At 40.0% G+C, this 16589-nt stretch overlaps 1 protein-coding gene across 2 annotated transcripts; it reads right to left on the reverse strand.

Moving 5' to 3' along the window:
• Positions 1-2091: 2091 nt before the first annotated feature.
• On the reverse strand, positions 2092-5463 carry LOC143565749 (carotenoid cleavage dioxygenase 8 homolog B, chloroplastic-like). 2 transcript variants are annotated; one of them, XM_077052623.1, is made up of 6 exons: positions 5158-5463; positions 3584-4327; positions 2813-3006; positions 2553-2742; positions 2357-2459; positions 2092-2269 (listed from the first exon to the last, which is right to left on the reverse strand). In XM_077052623.1, the coding sequence occupies exons 1-6, from the start codon at positions 5446-5448 to the stop codon at positions 2124-2126; spliced, it is 1668 nt and encodes a 555-aa protein (XP_076908738.1). In that variant the 5' UTR covers positions 5449-5463; the 3' UTR covers positions 2092-2123. The 2 variants fall into 2 exon arrangements, with proteins under 2 accessions (XP_076908738.1, XP_076908737.1); XM_077052622.1 differs by having other exon boundaries at positions 2357-2742.
• Positions 5464-16589: the final 11126 nt, after the last annotated feature.

Raw genomic sequence — 16589 nt, forward strand, 5'->3', positions numbered from 1 at the left:
CCCAAGGACTCACCGTCTCTAGGGTTTGCATTCCGTATGTATATATATATATATATATATATATATATATATATATATATATATTGTAATGTATTATCAAGAAATAACAACCCGGTAGTTACCATTGTCTTACAATCATTTGGTACTGATATGGACTTGTAACATTGGTGCGTTTGATTTTTCTTTTTAACGAACAACAAACAGTGAAACTAGAACCACACCACGCATACATGCATACAACCAACAAACAAAATAGAATAACATCAGCACAAACAATGAAAACAAACTATAAATTGAAAACTTGTCAATCCTTCATGACATCGCAATCTACCTCGATTTGTTCCGAACCCAAAGAAAACCGACCCATTTGATCTCTTCCAACACATTATCAAATGGTAGGCTTCCGATCGAACACCACTGCATTCATTGTCTTCTAAGTACAGCAAACTGAGACCAATATAACAACCTGAAATACCTTCGCTTTTCTCTTCTGGAGTTGTTTACATATCTAATATATTTATTACTATACATCATAGCACTAACAAATACTAATTTAATTTATTTTAGCAGTACATCAATTAATATTTATAAAAAATAGTAAAACTTCATGTAACAACATATATATATATATTACAACACTAGGCCTAGGGATCTTTAACACCAAACAGGCCGAAGTGGGCATAGACTGAGCTCGAGGCTAGAGCCAATTTTACAGGTCTATAGTCCATTAGCATAAAAAAGGAGAAGCCCATACTTATTGAGTTATTGTCACACTAGGACATAGCGTGTAATACGCGGGTGGTTAAAAATACAACAAAAAAGTTAAATTTAATAATATACGTAATAGCATACCTTAATAGATTCATAATATATAAATAATGATAAATAAAATTATATATTTCATAAATTTCTAAAAACCTCATTTAATACAACATTTAAAATTACATTTGTAACTTTGTTGGTAATTCTATAAATGAAAATAATATTAGTTGGCTACTCTGTCTCTAATTGAATAACATATAGAAGGATAGTCTTGCTTTAATAGTATATAGGTAGATTTGACAAATTACTTGAACACAATTAACCAAAGGTGGCCAAATCGGATATTTTCAGGAACCGGAATCAGATAGGAACCGATTCCAGGTATGGTTGGGTATTTGACTGGGTTTTCCAGGTTTTATTGGTTTTGGGTGGGCCTAGTCTGAGTTTAGACCGTGTAGAGGTGGAACTAGCCTCAACGGGTCCGGTACGAAATCTAGTTTGTACCCCCAACTCGATTAAGACGGGTCCGATTCCAGGCAGGGCTCTGAATTGGGTTTTTTTTTCCCACCTCTACAATTAACAATTGAGGAACTATGATATAATTGTGCCCAACATAAAGAAGACATAAGTTGAGTTACGCAGCCAAAGGCGGTTTGGCTTATCTGTTGGAGTCGACTTTAATCAATTAATTAAGGCTTTGAATTTGTAACTGGAGTTTTTAGTTGCCATTTTTGTGATTTCCAAATCTTTCACTTTCAGCATGAAAAACGTAAATCACCGATTGCCTTAATTTACACAAGTATTTCTATGCTTTAGTTTTAGTATTTATTTGACAGTTTTTTTAATCATATAATATTTACTTTAAAATTCATGGACCCTCATATAATGTTTCATTCATTCAATAAAATTCTATATGAAAATGTATCATACTTGCTTTACTGAGTTATATCGCATATTAATACTGGGTTGTATTAAACCGCCTGTAACATATATAGTGTTTGCATGTCAACCGATTTGAAAAGATTAAAATTATATGACATAATTTATTTCTAGTGGATATAAGTTCTTTCATGTTTTATGCCTAGATTCGTGCAAGTGTCAAATGGATATTAGTCTGTCTATTGTTAAATTAATCTGAGTACTAATTAAGATTATATATTCAAATTCATTATTGTATACATAATGTGACATTGTACAAGGAAACTAGTCTACATAAATATGTATAAACCATTATGTACACCAACTAATTAGACAGTTTAACTATACTTTTTAATAAAGTATTCCTATGTTCTTGACTAATGAGGTATACATATATAAACATCTTTTGATACATGTTTCCTTTATGTTACCACATTGCCTCTTTAACGCTTAGGAACCCAGCATCCGTGAAGTCCATATGGAAGCCCGTAAGGGAACTTTGCTCTTGCGATTTCTTCAAATGATGACGCGTCTAATATTAAGGCGTAACCTTCACCATTTTTGTCACTTACCATCGATATGACGACCCCTAAACATTAGTAACAACAAAAATAAAATGGTTAGCTTAAAACCTTACTATTACAAGTTTATTTGATATATAAACTTAATCACTTACCATCATCCTCTTTCGTTGCACCAGGGCGTGCAACGAAAAATGGTTCAGATGGAACCGAACCTTCGTCATACCAACTCGTTGCTTTTTTATCTTGTAAGTCGATCTGTAAAACATTTATCAACGTTACAACAATTAGATTCTTTCTAATTTTAGTTTCAAGAATGTATAACAAGCGAAGTGTAACGAGAAAATGTACCTTAGCGATGGTGTTGGGGAAGTTACAAGGACGTCGAGCACCACAAGCGTAAGCATATCTATATTTCTTACCTAAATAAGTCGGATTGATGCTACACATATCCATCCCCCTTCCATGTTCATCGGGGTTTAGAGCATCTACTAGTTCTCCATACGGGCTTCCATCAAGCGGTATTTTAAATCGCCCAACCCTATAATAACAAAGTTCGGTTTTAAAAACTGTTATTTAAGGATAATGAGTTACAAATGACAACCTTGTACCTAGCATCGGGTAGAACATCCTCGCCGGACCATGACCGAAGATTTTGAAGCCGTAGTTTATCGAGGAATGCTGGGTTGGCATTGTGCTCACAACAATCAACTATAATTCCGGTTACCCTCCCGTCTTCGTCTTTATCTTCATATGCATTGATGTAGTGAAATGTCACAAATAGAGGAACTTCCACACTTGCCACCTTCAATGTTTCATGACAAATAAAAGTTATTTACCACAACTTACAACCAAATTTGAAAAAAAAAAAATTGAAAACATCTACCAATCATAATAAACAAGAATTTAGTTGTGTTTGTAGGTGGTTTAGGATTCATCGCGACTATTTTTTGAACTTTTGTACTTTTAGGCAGTTGGATACCTCTACAAGTGAATTCAGAGGGTATGGATAAAAACCGTATTGTGTTTGCTTGTCATCCAAGTGAACTTGCACAGTTTGTTAACGGACTCCAAAAAAGGATGTTAGAACTTGCAAGAGTTCATTTGTAGGTAGCGAACCGTTTACAAGTACAAAAACTTTCGAAGAACGACTACAAGCCAAGTACTTGCTAAATCCTAAATTTAAACCAAAGTACATGTACTCTAAAAAAATTGTTAGAACTGACATTAGTTCGCTTATAAGGTTAGCGAACTGCTGAAAAGTATAAAAACTTCCAGAAACGCGTAAAAATATTAGTTTGAATCCAAAACCACCTACTAACTATAATAAAAAAAATTAAAAATAAGTAAGACATTGCATGTTGTTTATTAATGGAGCTTACCAATTTGCCACTAGCTTTGCACATAACATGCATGAATCCTTTGGACTCTGGATGCCACTCAAACTTGTACAATGGTGTGGGTTCAGCCCTTAACAAGTTTTGTGCACAATACCTTAAAGGCATCTCAGGCACAATCACATAATGTTCCGTCACAGGGAACGAATGGACCCACCCTGGTGAGGGGCCACCACGACAATCAACCCGACCAATCACCTTCCTTTCATTTGAACCGGGCTCCATCCTCACCACTAAATAACCCGGGTTCAACAAATCCGGCAACAACGTTAAAAATTCTGATTCAGTCACTATAGGATGCGCCGAGTGGACTAAGGTACCCAAAGAGTCGCTATACTCGAACTTTCCTAGCGTATCTAAGTTATTTGGGTTGATAATAATCGACCCTTTGATTGTCTCAGTAAGACAAATCACTCGGCCGTCCCCTAACTGAACAACACCAGTATTGGCATTATCAGTTAGGGACGCGCCCGAGAATAAATTGGCCAAGTCTCCTATATATGCTAGGAAGTTGTCATGTTTTGGGACCTCGGAAAATTCACGGTAACAAAGTTTATTGTTTTTTCTTGCGGCCTTGTAGGCGTCGGATTCAATTTGACGGTGACCCATAACGAGACGGCTGTTCTCGAAGTGGAGGCGAACAATGGTGGCGTAGCCATCGAAGAGGTGGCGGAAGTTGTAGTCTCCTATGTGCCATAGTCCTGGTCCATTCCTCAAGTAAGTCCCATTCTGCATGGTTGTCAATCAAAAGTTGGCATATTATATAATTCCATGATGTTCAAAATAACATGCATCATAAGTTTAGTATAGTGAAAGCAGCAGACACAGAAAGACATTAATGGGTGGCAACAAACATGTTTGTAATATAATAATAATAATAATAATAATAATAATAATAATAATAATAATAATAATAATAATAATAATAATAATAATAATAATAATAATAATAATAATAATAAAACTTTTGACGTATATACCAATAATAGTTTATAGTGATAATTTGAACAGATGACTGATTTTTATCTCAAGCAGATACTGTAAATTATTTTGAAGTGACATAAACAAAATGTTAAGGGTAAAGTTATTATCCTTGGTTACGGGAAGTGAAGTTATTAGTGTCAATATAAAAAATTGCTAGTACTGATTATTATCGATGGACGATCAAGGAGTTGGTTTCAATCAATAAATTCCAATCTGTCTATATATACTCTATCATTGTTTAATCTTTGTAATTCCTTTTAGTGATGCTAAGATTATGAGAAGAAATTTAACATATTCTCCGGATTATAAACAAATCATAACATTTATGGGCATGCATATTTATTAATTTTACTGATTTATATTAATAAAATTCTGTAAAATATCATTTATTTAGAAAGATCTATAGATCGAGTGTCATGTAGTACTATACTAGAATAATATTATGGGTGTTAACTAAAGTGGTGCACTACAATTGCTATCAAAAGATTTGCACTAGCCTATTGAATAATAAATCAATGCATCATGATTCAAGCTTTGCACATAAGACAATCTCACGAATGTAAACACAAACTTACCAACCACTTAGGGATCTCTCCTTCTACAACAAGCTCGCCTTCCCACCGATCTTGTTGGACACTAGTCCAAGCGGCCAGCTTCCGCTCTTTTGCCACCTCTTTCCATGGTGGTTGCTGAACAACCGGCCGCAAATCAGTTGCTACACTCGCTATTCCTAACTCCCCACTCTTACTATTTTTCCGTAATATAGTGTGCCCAAAGGGTGCACCACGACTACCTTGGTCTGCAACGCTCATGCATGATTGCGAACAATAGTTTTTGATGGTTGAAAATGAAGGGGAGAAAGCCATGGGAAAGGAGGAGGTTTGCTAGCTCCTAGTAAGGTTGTGAAAATATGTTGGTATATAAACATACATAATTTGAGGGGTATATATAAGAGTTTGTAAACACTATGTGTAGATGCTCTTGAATGATTAAATGCATTTTTATAAGTTAAGGGCATTAAAAACTATATAATATACAATATAAAAAGGGATAGTTAGAGGATACGGACTCGTCTCACCATTTCTCGGACCCCTGATCCAATTTCTAAGAAAATGTCAGCTAAAAGGTACAAAAGGTATCAAAATCATCGGGAAAATTGATGAGTATTCCACAAATTCAGTGGAAAAACCATTCTAGACAAACCCCTAGGGAGGGGGGGGGGGATTCCCTGTCGGCCCTGTTTGTTTTTCTCACTCTTTCTCAACTCTTCAAGGTCTCCATTCCGTCCCCTCTTATAAGAATAAATCGAGTAGGGAAATAAAAACACATTTCTTCGATAATTACGAGAAAATCATAATAAAAAAAATATTAATTTTCACTTCATCCGCGTTGCCATTATTTTAAATCATCGTGCTACAAACTTTTCACTCGAGAATAACTATACTCTGTGTATATAATTCTTAGAGAAAAAAATTGTTTTTTAGAAAAATTATTTGTTAAAAATAACAAATTTGGATTCTAACTTTTAAAAGTCACATGTTTGCTATTTATAGTTGTTAATTTGTAACATATTTTTGGTTAACACTATGCAAAAAATTTATAAAATAACGGTTTTAGTTTTCTACTGCATATAAAGTTTGGGATCATATGTATAGCAAACAAATGATATAAAAACGAGATACATGTAAGCATATAAACCAATGATTCCTGTCCTAATTGTTGGGTGAATCACCTAAAGACTTCAATTAAAAAGAGGAAGATCTTGAGTTCAAGTCTCATATGTAACAAAAATAACTAGAGGTTCTAGATTGGGACATGGGTTTTCATACATGGTAGGTTTCGTGAGTACCAAGATTCTGTGAGGTAGTTCCTAAAACTGAATCCAATGACATTCAGGATTATGCTGATTCAGATCTTAAATATATATTAACGAAACCTTTAAAATATTTTTGGCTGTTTTTAATATTCTTTCAAGCCATCAGATTGCTTTATTTATAAATAAAGGTCTCTCATGCATTTTATTTGAATTCACGGTACGAGTCTCAACAAACCCAGATAGCCCTTTAATGGATTAGAGCCTCACATTAAATTAAAAATTAATCTCACCAAATATTTGATATGAAAATCCTATAAAATAGGGATATACTAAAAATTAATATCAGATTTAAAAAAAATATTATTTATAATTAAAAAAACAATTTTATAGTAAAAAAAATAAGCGGGTCGTATGTCTCACCAAACCTAGTGGCTTTTACACCGGGTTATAACATCTCATTTATTTGTGAAACCATTTAATCATCAAACCCTAAGTATATTATTAACTTTTTTACCATAAATAAAATTAAAATAAAAAAATATATATAAGTATTAAAAGAAATAATATAAAACAACCCCACATAATACGGGAGATAAAAACTAGTATATAAATAAAAATAACTACACGGACGCTCATAGACATATACATATTGCATGCTTGCACTTCACTTTCTTATCTTAAAATTATTTCTATGATCTTTTGACTGTTTCTAAAACGTAAGATAGATGCTCATGCTCCTTCGAGTGAATGAATGTTAAATTTTTCAGTTAAGTGCATGTGAAATGTCTAAAATGCCCATACTATTAACAAATAAAAATAAATAAAAATCAAATAAAATGAAATGTAAAATTTATTATTTATTAAACAAAAAACAATGGATAGTAAGAGTAAAGTTAAAATACAAAGGAAGACAAAAATGAAAAGTGTGAGAAGGATTTGTGGCCACACAAAAATCCTCTTAAAAATAATTCAAAAAATTAATAAAAAAATCAAAACTCAAACTATAAATAAAAAACCAAAATGTTTTCCCGTCCGTTCCAAATAAAAAAAAAGACTAAAAGACACAATGCCGAAAATGAACAAACAACAAAATGATAAATAAAAAAAGACACAGTAGTTCGCAAAATTTAATACATTGCCGAACAAATATAACATAATATTGAGTAATATAACATAATGTCAAGGAAAAAAGACACAATCAATGACGAAAATAAACACAAAACACAATGATAAATAAAAAGACACAATAATTTTTTCCTCAACATTGTGTCTTTTTGTTAGAACGAGGAAGACGGTGGAAACATTTTTGCATTTTTACATTTTTTTATTAAAATTTTGAGTCATGATTTTTTTTATTAATTTTTTATTATTTTTTCTAATGGGTTTATTTTTATCTAGAAATCCTTCTCATCCTTTTTATTTTTGTCTTCCTTTGTAAAATAACTTGACCCTGGAAAGTAAAGCAGAGGAAAGTCTAATCAAACCGAATCAAACCAGAACACTAAGCACAAGGATACGTCTTCGCGAAACATGGGGGTCGATACCGTTTTCTCAACATCTGGTGCGTAAATGTTTTGTACTCAAGTCATAATCACTTTTTACTCAAGCTGTTTGTTAGTAAACTAGTGTTGATAACATATTGTTGTAGCACCGTAGTTGGGAAATGAAGAAACACTAAGTCGAACTGGATAGTCCGACCTGTTGAATCCCCGACTGTGAGTATTCTGGTACGTGATGAGAGCAGATCCAAGCTAGCGCCTGCAAAACAGAACACCTTTGAGTCTCGTTACGGGAAGGACGGAGTGGGGGTCTTCCCGTAACCACCCTCCGGTGTGAGAATAAGTATCGTATCTTAATCAGAAATAATACGAGTACCGGTATATTGTGTAAGGCTTGAGAGTGTGAATGAATACCTTGAAGAGATGATCTTCGTATTTATAGCCAAGGGTGTGGGAAGTTGAATGGTGGAGTTGTCACTATCAAGTTATTCTCTTTCTACCTTAATGGACACGTGTCGAGCCTTTATTGGGTGTGAAAGCCTGGACCCATTTATGGGGCAGCTGTTATCTGTGCACGTCGTGGGATGGCCATTACGTGTCCAGGTGTTACCTTTCCATTGGTCGATGTCGCTATCAGGAGGTATTGGGGTAAGTGGCCCGCGGGTGGTGAATGTCTTCTGACGATCCGCAGGCCAAGTAAGGGATCCGTGGATAGCTTTACTACCCTACCTCTATAAGTCCCCCTAGTCCATTGTTGCTCCCGCGAGGCAATGTCGTGGGTGGAACTATGTACTCTGTCGAGGCCTTTGTTCGCGGGTTGCTGCTGCTGACTCTTGAGATTCATGTTGCTTTTGAACTGAGGTACTATTTTGGCATCTGCGATGTGATGTCTCCCGTCTGAACTGTGTCAGGAGCGGTGCTCGAGGTTGGTGCACGAACTTTTAGGCGGCTATTTCAAAATTATTTCGTTTTGTCAGTTCCCGCCTAACGTGTTGCCTTATGACTGGGCAGTTCTTGACGTGTGAGCTGGATCCCTCTTCCTTCGCATTAATTGCGATGTGTATATATAATAGAAACTGTCCTTCTTCCCAATTTACTTGCAAAAAACTTTTCCTTGAATCTGTTCATCTTCATCTTGTTTCTCTGCATATTTTCGTACTTTGGATCGCAATGGCAGGTGGTAAGAAAGGGAAGACGAGAGGTCGGGAAGGCAAGAAAGACTCATCCAAGGGACTTGTAGAGAACATCTATATAAACTGGAAAGTCACCGACTTCCAGGATATCGTCAATCAGTATGGGTTGGCGCCGGAGTGGGAGCTGGAGCTTCTGTCTCCGGGTTCAATGGCTGATCAGCCACCGGCCGGAAAGATCGCCCTGTATGGTGAATCTTTCACCACGGGCAATTTCCGGTTGCCTATTACCAAGTTCTTTGGTGATATCTTGAGTAAATCTGGGATTCACGTTTCCCAGCTGCGTCCATTCGGGTTATGAGGCTCCGGCACTTCGAGTTTTGCTGTAGGGCTCTGGAGATATAGCCCACTATGGATCGTTTTCTTGCGATCTACAAGATCCACGTTCGTGGGAGCTGGTTTAGCTTCGCCTTGCAGGGGAAGGTAATAGGGACTGAGCCTCTGAGGAGTGCTCATGAGTAGAAGAATAAATTTTTGTGGATCAGCGCGGATGTCATTCCGTTGGCCAGGACCCGCCGCTCGCTGACTACCAAATTGTCCCTTCCTGCTGCCGATACGGAGGGTCAGGAGGGGTATGTGAAGCTTACGCGGACTCCGACCTCCACGGTCTTATTCCGGAGTCGGCCTTGGTGCAGGTGGGGATGAGCCGCTTGTGGCGATACCCGGATGAGCATCCCTATTTTTCTCGGGATGACGATAGTAAGTTCCTGCACCTTTGTTCCCTTTGACGTTTGCTTGTATTTATGTTTCTTTCTTCCCTGCAGAAGGGAACTCGCTTTTTGAAGTTCTTATTCTGACTGTTGCGGGGAACATGTTCCGCATGCCTCTGGAGATAGACCAGAGGCCTGTTCTCGAGGCTACTCATGGGAACTTCCTGTTCCCGACCCGCGGTCGCACCGAGCCTATGGCCAATATGCTTGTGGTGGCTCAAGGTGTGTATATTCTAAACCCTAAACCTCTTACCGTTATGAATCCGGACGGGACAATATTCCTTTCTTCTAGTGAGGAGTCCTCTAGTGAGGGTTCCCCATCCGGTACCCCGGAAAGTTTTCATTCTGGCGTATTGCGTGCTATTGCAGATCTGATTCGCCGCAACAAGAGGAGGGCGGATAGTGCTAGTGTATCTGGCCTTGTTAAAGATTCCGAGGCCGATGATCCCGCTGGTGGGGAGGCTGATGAAGACACTGGGGATCCTACCGTTGCGGAGGCCTCAGTTGCTGCCGATGGTCCCGCTAGAGGGGAGGCTTCAAGAGTTGCCAATGATCCCGCCGGTGGGAAGGCAATTAAGGGTGCCGATGATCCCGCTGGAGGGGAGGCTTCAAAAGTTGGGGGGGGGGGGGTCCTCCCCCTAAGAAGATAAAGCCGACCCGGCTCTAAGACCGGGTCAAGAAAAGGACCACCGTCCGACTGCCTGCAGATATTCGTAAGTTTGATTTTCTATTTCTTGTGAATATCAATAACTTTGTGTTTTTGGATTGGCAGCTGTCGTGGTTCCCCGCCCGCCTTCTCCGCCTCTGGAGGTTTTGCAGGTGAGGGTTGACGAGGATGTGCCTCCTAAGGATGCCGGTACGCCGCCACCCGAGTTAGTGGTGGAAACTGAGGTTGTGCCCCCCCGAGGATGCAGCTGAAACTTTCTCAGTTTCCATGGGTGAAAAGGGGGAATCCTCGAATCCTTTATCTCAGGATCAAGGGGATTCCCTTTTTCGTCCCTCATGGAATCTTGGCCCGGACGCCCTTTTTACTGATCCGCGTGTGTGCCAAGAGTTCTTTGAGCACTTCCTCCACCCTCTGAGTGTAACATGATACACTTCCAAACTCAGGCTAGCTTGGCTCAAGCACTTAGCTATCATCTAGCTTATGTGTTGTCGACTAGCCATGAGCTTGGATTAAAAAAGCGTGAGGCGAACAAAAGGGAAGAGGTCCTCAGCTGAAGCGAAAAGCGAAAGCGCAAAAGCAAACGCTTTTTGAACACGAAGCGACCATATTTAAAAAAATATTTAATTATTTATAAGCCATATATATTATATACAAACCACATTATGATATATATTAAACGTCTAAAACATCAACATATATATATATATCCCAAAATTTCAAAAGTAGTGTAGAACAATTTTTCGAGTACCACATTCATCGTTCAAAATATAAAGTAGCATAAAAACAAGTTGTCGAGTACCAAATTACTCGAAAGTGTTTCAAAAGAACACAACTTAAAAGTGTTTTAGCTTTTAAAAGTTTATTGTGAAATGTGAAAAGTATGGAAATGGTTAATTATAAAGGTTAGGTTGAAAATGGGCTAACTGGTCGTTTTTTGTATATAAAGCCTTCGCCTCCTCGCTTTTTTGCTTCACACAAAAGGGCAAAAAGCATTCGCTTTTTGCACAAGCTTCACCTTGGGTAGGCAAAAGCGTTGAGGTGCTCGCCTTGAGTTGCTTCTCGCCTTACCTCGGCTTAAGCGCGCTTTTTTAAACCAAGGTCGTGAGGTATTTAAAGTTTGGGTTGTGGGGCAGACCGACCTTGAGCGTGCTGTCAGCCGCATGGTCGAGGCTGAAGCGGCGAGGGATGTCGCCCACGCTGAGGCCAAGAAGAGAGAGGCTGCCATCCTGGCTGCTCAGGAAGAGAATAAACTTTTAAATGAGAGGATAGCCTCTCAAGTTGGGTTCATTGCTGCCCGGGACGAGGATGTCCGGAGGCTCGCGGTCGAGGTAAAGGAGAAGGATGACCGCCTTGCCTCTGTTACTGAAGAGAGGCCATCCTTCTCTTTTACCTCGCCCGTGATCCTCCGGACATCCTCGTCCTAGGCAACAATGAACCCAACTTGAGAGGCTATCCGCTACTTTAAAAGTTTATTCTCTTCCTGAGTAGCCAGGAGGGCAGCCTCTCTCTTCTTGGCCTCAGCTTGGGAGACATTCCTCACCGCTTCAGCCTCGACCATGCGGCTGACTGCACGCTCAAGGTTAGTCTGCCCCACAACCCAACCCTTAAATACCTCACGGCTAGTCGACAACACATTAGGTAGATGATAGCTAAGTGCTTGAGCCAAGCTAGCCTGAGTTTGGAAGTGTTTCCTGTTACACTCAAAGGGTGGGAGGCAGTGCTCAAAGAACTCTTAGCACACACGCGGATCAGTAAAAAGGGCGTCCGGGCCAAGATTCCATGAGGGACGAAAAAGGGAATCCCCTTGATCCTGAGATAAAGAATTTGAGGATTCCCCCTTTTCACCCATGGAAACTAAGAAAGTTTCAGCTGCATCCTCGGGGGGCACAACCTCAGTTTCCACCACTACCTCGGGTGGCGGGGTACCGACATCCTTAGGAGGCACATCTTCGTCAACCCTCACCTGCAAAACCTCCAGAGGCGGAGAAGGCGGGCGGGGAACCACGACAGCTGCCAATCCAAAAACACAAAGTTAGTGATATTCACAAGAAATAGAAAATCAAACTTGCGAATATCTGCAGGCAGTCGGACGGTGGTCCTTTTCCTGACCCGGTCTTGGAGCCGGGTCAGCTTTATCTTCTTAGGGGGAGGACCCTCCCCACCAACTTTTGAAGCCACCCCTCCAGCGGGATCATCGGCACCCTTAATTGCCTCCCCACCGGCGGGATCATTGGCAACTCTTGAAGCCTCCCCTCCAGCGAGATCATCGGCAGCAACTGAGGCCTCCGCAACAGCAGGATCCTAGTGTCTTCATCAGCCTCCCCACCAGCGGGATCATCGGCATCAGAATCTTTATCAAGGCCAGATACACCAGCACTATCTGCCCTCCTCTTGTTGCGGCGAATCAGATCTGCAATAGCACGCAATACGCTAGAATGAAAATTTTTCGGGGTACCGGGCGGGGAACCCTCACTAGTTGAATCCTCACTAGAGGACTCCTCACTAGAAGAAAGGAATATTGTCCCGTCCGGATGCATAACGGTAAGAGGTTTAGGGTTTAGAATATACACACCTTGAGCCACCGCAAGCGTATTGGCCACAGGCTCGGTGCGACCGCGGGTCGGGAATAGGAAGTTCCCATGAGTAGCCTCAAGAACAGGCCTCTGGTCTATCTCCAGAGGCATGCGGAACATGTTCCCCGCAACAGTCGGAACAAGAACGTCAAAAAGTGAGTTCCCTCCTGCAGGGAAGAAAGAAACATAAATACAAACAAATGTCAAAGGGAACAAAGGTGCAGGAACTTACTATCGTCATCCCGAGAAAAATAGGGATACTCATCCGGGTATCGCCACAAGCGTCTCATCCCCACCTGCACTAAGGTCGACTCCGGAATAAGACCCATGGGGGTCGGAGTCCGCGTAAGCTTCATATACCACTCCTGACCCTCCGTATCGGCAGCAGGAAGGGACAATTTGGTAGTCAGCGAGCGACGAGTCTTGGCCAACGGAATGACATCCGCGCTGATCCACAAAAATTTATTCTTCCACTCATGAGCACTCCTCGGAGGCTCAGTCCCAATTACCTTCCTCTGCACGGCGAAGCTAAACCAGCTCCCGCGAACGTGGATTTTGTAGATCGCAAGAAAACGATCCACAGTGGGCTCTATCTCCAGAGCCCTACAGCAAAACTCGAAGTGCCGGAGTCTCACAACCCCGAATGGATGCAGCTGGGAAACGTGAATCCCAGATTCACTCAAGAAATCACCATAGAACTTGCTGATGGGCAACCAGAAATTTCCTATGGTGAAAGATTCACCATACAGGGCGATCTTTCCGGCCGGTGGCTGATCAACCGTAGAACCCGGAGAAGGAAGCTCTGGCTCCCACTCCGGCGCCAACCCATACAGATTGACGATATCCTGGAAGTCGGTGACTTTCCAGTTTATACAAATGTTCTGTACTAGTCACTTGGATGAGTCTTTCTTGCCTTCCCGACCTATTTTCTTCCCTTTCTTACCACCTACCATTGCGATCCAGAGTACGAAAATATGCAGAGAAACAAGATGAAGATGAACAGATTCAAGGAAAAGTTTTTTGCAAGTAAATTGGGAAGAAGGACAGTTTCTATTATATATACACATCGCAATTAATGCGAAGGAAGAGGGATCCAGCTCACACGTCAAGAACTGCCCAGTCATAAGGCAACACGTTAGGCGGGAACTGACAAAACGAAATAATTTTGAAATTTCCGCCTAAAAGTTCGTGCACCAACCTCGAGCACCGCTCCTAACACAGTTCAGATGGGAGACGTCACATCACAGACGCCAAAACAGTACCTTAGTTCAAAAGCAACATGAATCTCAATAGTCAGCAGCGGCAACCCTTGAACAAAGGCCTCGACAGAGTCCATAGTTCCACCCACGATATTGCCTCGCGGAAGCAATAATGGACTGGGGGGACTTATATAGGTAGGGTAGTAAAGCTACCCACGGATCCCTTACTTGGCCTCCGGATCGTCAGAATACATCTGCCACTCGCGTGCCACTTACCCAATCTGCGGATCGTCGAAAGACGTCCGCGCAAGGAACACGTGGACTGGTAAAGCCATCCACTCTCCAAGACACGCTTTGTGGATCTCCTCCATAACCCGCGGATCATCATGCGAACATCCGCAGAAGGAACCCGCAAACAACACAAGGGACTCATCACGCGTATGATTCACACGTGATATAGAAGAGCAGTTGTAACAAACTATTTCTAGAAGATTCCCCCAATACCTCCTGATAGCGACATCGACCAATGGAAAGATGACACCTGGACACGTAATGGCCATCCCACGACGTGCACAGATAACGGCTGCCCCATAAATGGGTCCAGGCTGTCCCACCCAACAAAGGCTCGACACGTGTCCATTAAGGTAGAAAGGGAATAACTTGATAGTGACAACTCCACCATTCACCTTCCCATACCCTTGGCTATAAATACGAAGATCATCTCTTCAAGGTATTCATTCACACTCTCAAGCCTTACGCAATATACCGGTACTCGTATTATTTTCGATTAAGATACGATACTTAATCTCATGCCGGAGGGTGGTTACGGGAAGACCCCCCACTCCATCCTTCCCGTAACGAGACTCAACGGTGTTCTATTTTGCAGGCGCTAGCTTGGATCTGCTCTCATCATGTACCAGAATACTCACAGTTGGGGATTAATCAGGTCGGATTATCCAGTTCGATCTAGTGTTTCTTCAGGAAAGGAACCCACAATGGTCGAGTTGATCGTGAGGATCGACACCAAGAAGGATCTGGTGACGGATGAGCAGGAATGGTCTTAAGAAAGACATAATAAGTCTGTATAAGTATTTCAAATAAAATACAATTTTGTTATATGATTTTGTGCTTTTTTTAATAAACTGGACTTTGTTTTGATTCATAAAACCACATGAATAATTTGAAAAACGGAAGGTCAACGAGGCGTCATCATCTTCACACAGATTGACGAACTCAACATGTGGTCTAAGTGTTCTAGAGATTGGAAGAAGGGTTGTGCATTAGGGACCGGGACCATTGCCGAATCCCTAATATCATACCCTCATGAGTGAGCCTGGGTTCAACGTTACCAGATTGTAAGACCTCCTTATAATCCACTTGAGCATCGAGTTGCCTAACCCAAGGACCTTACACGTCTTTTTTACGCTCAAATAGAGCAAGTTAAAAGAAGAGATAACAAAGCCCAGCAGGTACTAATTCTTCAACCGACCCTCCTTGTGACGATCTGGTCGTTTAAATGCTTTTGATCCTTTATATTTGTGAATACAAACATTGTGATTAATAGCATTATAAATAATTTTTTATTACAGTTTGTTTGTTTATTTACATTTTACACGCAAGAATAATAGTTTATAAGTTGTAGGAAAAAAATGCAATTTCAATTTGTTTTTGATAAAAATAATTGCCTACGGATTATGTATGGCATGCCCGTCAAGATCCAAAATTTAGCTAGAAATACGATAATCGATAATCCACTGGTTGGAAAAGTTGACAATCGATTATCCATCAGAAAGAGAATTACCCACGAGCGTCATACACATAAAGTTTCACCAATAGAGTCCATCAGTAATAATTAACTTTCACTGATAAAATTGTGACGAAAGATACTTCTAGCGAAAGTCCAGTTTTATAATGGTGATATTGTTTATGTGAATATTAATATATCCATGGTCCTTAATTGGTCTTAAAATAGTTTTTATACTATTTTCTTTATAAGACATCACCTACAAAAGGTTATTTTCTTCATCTAATAGAGCACAAATTTAAACTTGAAAAATGTTGTTGGTATTTTTAAATTCCTATAAATTAAAATATAATAAATAAATAAATAAAAGCATATATTACCATTGAGATCGAGGACTATTTAATTTGTAGAATTAAACGCAATTAATCCGGTGTTCCTTTTCTTATTATATTGATGAAAAACACTTTTGAGCAAGAGGCGGTCAGCAGCAGACCATTGAAAGTGGGCTACAAATTAAAGAGCGGTTTCAAATCATGACGAACTCCATGAATATGTAACGCCCATCGTTCATTCCCAATTTGGAAAGTTCAAATGTGTTCCAAGTTTAAG

The sequence above is a fragment of the Bidens hawaiensis genome, unplaced genomic scaffold (assembly GCF_021521415.1).
Source record: "Bidens hawaiensis isolate Kalapana, Puna unplaced genomic scaffold, B.hawaiensis_p1.1 tig00022519_1, whole genome shotgun sequence".
Taxonomy (NCBI): domain Eukaryota; kingdom Viridiplantae; phylum Streptophyta; class Magnoliopsida; order Asterales; family Asteraceae; genus Bidens; species Bidens hawaiensis.